General features: G+C 50.9%; 1 protein-coding gene across 1 annotated transcript in view; it reads left to right on the forward strand.

Moving 5' to 3' along the window:
- The window catches only part of ZNF319 (zinc finger protein 319), an 8932-nt gene extending 4667 nt beyond the window's left edge, over positions 1-4265 (forward strand). The window contains exon 2 of the mRNA XM_083165192.1: positions 2154-4265. Coding sequence (XP_083021318.1) covers positions 2271-3944 — 1674 coding nt within the window. The 5' untranslated portion in view covers positions 2154-2270 and the 3' untranslated portion in view covers positions 3945-4265. The remainder of the gene's footprint in view (positions 1-2153) is intronic.
- The last annotated feature ends 1735 nt before the right edge of the window (positions 4266-6000 follow it).

Below are 6000 nucleotides of genomic sequence, written 5' to 3' on the forward strand. Positions count from 1 at the left end.
TATTGGGGGTGTCTCCACTCCACCCAGCACCCCCACGCCACCCGTACTATCAACGCCAGCCGAAGCATGGCGAGCGCAGCGGTACGCGTCCTCCGACCTTTTCATACTACCACTATCAACGTCGGTGTGGAGTTGAGTTTATAAAGTGTGGCGAGCGCAGCGAGGCGAGTGGACACGGAATACATGTGAAGTAATGCGCATCCCCTCACGGGGCTCGCTGCGCTCTCCACGCTTTGGGCTCAGTGGCTCGCTGCACTCGCCACACTATATAAAATCAACTCTACGCCGACGTGGATAGTGGGGGTATGAAAAGGTCGGAGGATGCATACCGCCACCCCTTGCGCTCGCCACGCTTCGGGTTGGCGTTGATAGTGGCGGTGGCATGGGGATGCATTTAACATTGTAAGCACCTATTAAGGTGCTTATACAATTAAAAATCATATAGGAGCACCATTTAACATTGAAAAAACCCATTAGGGTGCTTATACAATTTAAAATCGCATCGCATTGCATTGTATGCTATATACAATGGTATACAATTTTAAATTGAATACAATGCCATACGACTGAATATCGTGGGCGCCGTGCTAGGAAACAAGTACCAATCATATTTAACATATATAAAAAAAAGTACTGCATCCCCCTGCCAGCAAACTTATTTCTCACACATCTTTTTATATATGTTAAATATGATTTTTGGTACTTATGAGTTATCTGGGTGCCTTAAGTTAAGGCATACAATCAGATGCGATGCGATGCGATATCGCATCGCATCGCATGCGACCATCGGATGCGATGACCCGATTTTTCCATAGGAATCAATGTTAAAATGGACTGAGTCCATTTTAACATGGAATTCAATGGGAAAAAGGGGTCCTTTTCATACCCCTACTATCCAAGTGGGCATGGAGTTGGATATAAACCTGTGGCGAGCGTAGCGAGGCGAGCCCCGCGAGGGGACACAGAATACCGTCCCCTCGCGGGGCTCGCTTCGCTCGCCACGCTTCGGGCTCGGTGGCTCGCTACGCTCGCCACAGGTTTATATCCAACTCCATGCCCACTTGGATAGTAGGGGTATGAAAAGGACCCCTTTTTCCCATTGAATTCCATGTTAAAATGGACTCAGTCCATTTTAACATTGATTCCTATGGAAAAATCGGGTCATCGCATCGCATCCGATGGTCGCATGCGATGCGATGCGATGTGCCCGATCCGACCCGATTTAGAAATCGGGCGCCCAGATAACTCACAAGTACCTGATTTTTATATAAAATAATGAATACTTTTATGGCTAAAGATACCTTCACCTGAAAGATATCTTTTGACGAGTCTTATAACATATCTGTGTGAGTAAAGGACAGATAAGACCTCTGTCGAGTAAAATAAAACCCAGATAGTCTTCACTATATTGCTATGTTAAGGTCCATACACACTGGGCGACTATGCCCAGCGTATATGGCCAGCGATGATGCCAATCATCGCTGCAGGGAAAGCCGCTCAGTGCATACACACTGAGCGGCTTTCCCCCTGCCCGGCACCAACAGAGGGGGGAGGAAGGCTTTACATAGCGCAGAGCTATGCAAAGCCGACCTGACAGCCGCTAATCTGCTGGTATAACCAGCAGATGAACGGCTTTCCCGGCGATTATGCAGGAGCGCGCAGCAGCGCTCGCCACTCATTGCCGGGGCATACATGGCTGAAAGCCGCTCAAACTGGGTATTTTGAGTGACTTTCAGCTCAAAGTCGCCCAGTGTGTATGGGCCTTAAGTGAGGTAAGAACATCAACATCTCTGGGACACTACGATAATTTTAAATTTCTATGATTGCCTAATTCTCCCTCTTCTTTTTTTAAATTTTTACGAGAAAATCCTGACCACACTACAGGTATGACAGTCTAAAAAGGGGATGGAGAAGGGAAATCCAAAAGATAAGTATTAAAACATATATATGATTACACTGGTTTAGCGCCATCTCCTCCACTTAACACATTTTAATCCATTACCTTTTTTGGGACATAAGGGAAAAGTCCCCTTCTGGTGGAATTGAGGCAGCACATAACTAAACAAAGTGCCTGATTTTTTTGCCTAGCTTTTATATTTATTGTATATAATGTGTATAGCATTAAGCTGATTAGACTCTGCTTCCCTTCCCAGGTGCCCTTTGACTAATGTGGTGATTCTGTGCAGGGGCACAGCCACGGATCACTGTCCTGCTGGGTCCATCATTGGCACACCACAAATACTGAGGGCTCCTGTTTCCTGTTACCCAGCATGTCAGAGGGCTGGCCTCCCGCACAGGCCCCACCTCCCTCATTGCAACCCTCCCAGCAGCAGGCACCCCAGCATCCCATCGCCCTTGGTGAGCACCCAAACCCAGGCTCTGCTGAGAACCCGTTGGGCTGTGCCGTTTATGGAATTCTACTGCAACCGGATCTTGGGGTCCAGCATCCTCCCTTACCGTCCGGCGAGCCTCTACACAAATGTGGCTTGTGTGGGCATGACCTCTCCCACCTCGCCAATCCGCAGGATCACCAGTGCCTGCCCTCGGTGAGCCAGGACCGCTCCTTCCAATGCACCCAGTGTCTGAAGATCTTTCACCAGGCGACAGAGCTGCTGGAACACCAGTGCACCCAGGTGGAGCAGAAGCCTTTTGTATGTGGTGTCTGCAAAATGGGCTTCTCTCTCCTGACGTCACTCGCCCAGCATCACAGTGCCCACAATGAGAGTTCCCTAAAATGCTCCATCTGTGAGAAGACTTATAAGCCTCCCGAGTCAGACAGGGCATGCCTGCCAACGGCGCCCCCTCCCCCCCCTGCCCAGTCAGCACACGATGCGCAGGACAGGCCCTTCAGCTGCACCCTCTGCCACAAACCCTTTAAGCACCTGTCAGAACTGTCTCGTCACGAGCGCATTCACACCGGGGAGAAACCGTACAAGTGCACGCTGTGCGACAAGAGTTTCAGCCAGTCCTCACACCTTGTGCACCACAAGCGCACGCACAGCTCCGAGCGCCCTTACAAGTGTACAGTGTGCGAGAAGAGCTTTAAGCATCGGTCCCACCTCCTGCGGCACATGTATGCCCATGCTGGCGAGCAGCTCTTCCAGTGCCAGACATGCCAGCTGCGGTTCAAGGAATCCTCACAGTTACTGCAACACCCATGCACGCCGGCAGGAGAGCGCCCCTTCCGCTGCAGCGCCTGCCAGAAGACTTTCCGCCGCCCATCTGATCTCAGGCAGCACGAGCGGACACACAGCGAGGAGCGCCCCTTCCACTGCGACCTTTGTCAGATGAGCTTCAAGCAGCAGTACGCACTTATGAGACACCGGCGCACCCACAAAGCCGATGACCCCAACAGCTGCACTCTGTGCGAGAAGGGTTTGGTGTACAATCCACATGGCGCAGAGAGCATCTTTAAATGCAATGCTTGCCAGCGGGGCTTCAACCAGTCGCAGGAGCTGTTGCGGCACAAGTGTGGGCAAAGCAGCGCAGAGCGACCGTTCCAGTGCAGCGTCTGTCACAAGACGTACAAGCGTTCCTCTGCCCTCCAGAAACACCAGGCCGCACATTGCTCTGAGAAGCCTCTGCGATGCACCGCGTGCGAGCGGCGCTTCTTCTCCTCCTCGGAATTTGTACAGCATCGCTGTGACCCAGCCAGGGACAAACCCCTCAAGTGCTCAGACTGCGAGAAACGTTTCAAATATGCATCGGACCTACAGAGACACCGGCGCGTACACACGGGCGAGAAGCCCTACAAGTGCCTGTCCTGTGACAAAAGCTTTAAGCAGCGGGAACACCTGAACAAACACCAAAGCGTTCACAACCGGGAGCAGCAGTACAAGTGCTTGTGGTGCGGAGAGAGATTCCAGGAGCTAGGCCAGCTGCAGGAACATAGTGCCCAGCACACGGCAGATGGGGCCTTCCAGGTGGCTGCCTGTCTTCCCTGAGGGCACCAGGGATCGAAGGTGCCACATTACCCACTGTGATGGTAGACTAGATAGGACCATGTGCTAATGGGGACTGTCCTACTCTGCACCCCCTCTGAGGTTACATTCCGAGTCCCACATCCGTCATACATATACCCACACAGTGACCTCACATGGCATTTCACAGGGCTTACACTAAGGTGTATCCTATAACACAGTTCATGTCCTGTGTTGGCTAGTGTATAATGCAATTTCTGCTTGGTAGTAATCTGGTGGCTAGTGTACAAAGCATCACTAATTCTCTAATAGCCAGTGTAAAATAAAATATTTTATCTCTCCTGACTCCTGCACCCATTCTCTGGTAACAAGCTGCTGTTTTCTGGTGGCCAGTGCGCAGTGCAGCTGCTTTTCTCTGGTGGCCAATGCGCAGTTCATCTGCTGTTCTCTGTTGACCAGTGTGCGGTGCAGCTGCTGTTCTCTGGTGGCCAGTGCACGGTGTGGCTACTGTTCTCTGGTGACCAGAGTATGGTGCGGCTGCTGTTCTCTGGAGCCAGTGCACGATGCGGCTGCTGTTCTCTGGTGCCCAGTGTGTGGTATGGCTGCTGTTCTATGGTAACTAGCTGCTGTTCTCTAGTGACCAGTTTGCGGTGTGCCTGCTGTTTCTCTGGTGACCAGTGCGCGGTGCAGCTGCTGTTTTCTGATGGCCCGTGCATGGTGCAGCTGCTGTTTACTGATGGCCAGTGCGCAGTGTGGCTGCTGTTTTCTGATGGCCAGTGCCTGGTGCGATTGCTGTTTCTCTGGTGACTTTCTATGGTAACTAGCTGCTGTTCTCTGGCCAGTGCAAAGTGCGGCTGCTGTTCTCTGGTGACCAGTGCGGCTGCAGTTCTCTGTTGACCAGTGCTCAGTGCGGCTGCTGTTTCTCTGGTGGACAGTGCGTGGTGCGGTTGCTGTTCTCTGGTGGCTAGTGCTATGTGTTCAATATAATATATTATATACAAAGCAGATCCATCAGGTTCAACTTTTCTTGAAGCCTTGCTGGGTTGCTACAAAGAAGTAAAAGCAGCTTCCCCCGTATTCTGGCTCTTTAGTCCCCTGTGGTCCTGGGTGTGGGGTTTATGTGACTACTTATATAGGTCATTCAGCACTACATGGCTTAACCCGGTGACCTGCTCCTGTCCTGATACTGCCCCTAGCCCTGTACACACTAGAAGATATAGAAAGGGCTTTATATGCGATATCATCTACTATATCCTCTTGCCTGTACACTCCATATCACTAACGCCCCCTCCCTCCTACTGTAAATGCATGTGCAGCGCGTCCTGGTGACGTCACTGATGATATCATTTATCAAGTTTTATTCATATAAGTCACATGGGAGTATGTCTAGATTTGCACGTACACATACATACACACACAAGGGCCCTTATTCGGACGGCTCCGTGTGTGGTCGGACGACCGATGTTTGGTGTTTGCGCATGTGCAGAGGTGTATCTGCGCGTATGCAAATGCCTCGTCCGAACACGGCGTGAGTTCCATGCAGAAAACGATCATACAGAACCATACGAGCAGGGGTTAGAGAGGGGCGCGAAGGGATGTTTGGACTCATTACCATAGGCGTACGCCCCGCGTTTCATGGGCGTTCACATGAAAACGCTGGGCAAGGTAAAGGTAAATCTTACCGCATTCGGACGTGTGAGCGATCCGTATGGTAGGCGGGGCTAGGAACACTTGGTTCCTGTCCGAAATAGGCATCTGTCCGAATAAACTAGAATAAGGGCCTAGGTGCGCTTTAGTCCGTTACTTTCTAGGCCATATATAATGCCATTAATGTTAGACACAATACCGACCCCTGTGTGACGCCACTAATTACTTTGTACGAGCCGGTTCCATTTATAGTTACCCTTTGTTCCTCTCCGTTCTACAATCTTCTGCCAATGGGCCTAATTCAGCATGGATGACTAGTTACAGAACAGGCCACCACCGCCCAGACAGAAAGAATAATCAGTAATATAGGGCTGTATTCACAGATCCATTCACAAGCACTGAACCATACAAAAGTTTTTTCCCGTCTGCGCCA

This window comes from Crinia signifera, chromosome 11 (genome assembly GCF_055691185.1).
Source record: "Crinia signifera chromosome 11, ASM5569118v1, whole genome shotgun sequence".
In the NCBI taxonomy this organism is placed as follows: Eukaryota; Metazoa; Chordata; class Amphibia; order Anura; family Myobatrachidae; genus Crinia; species Crinia signifera.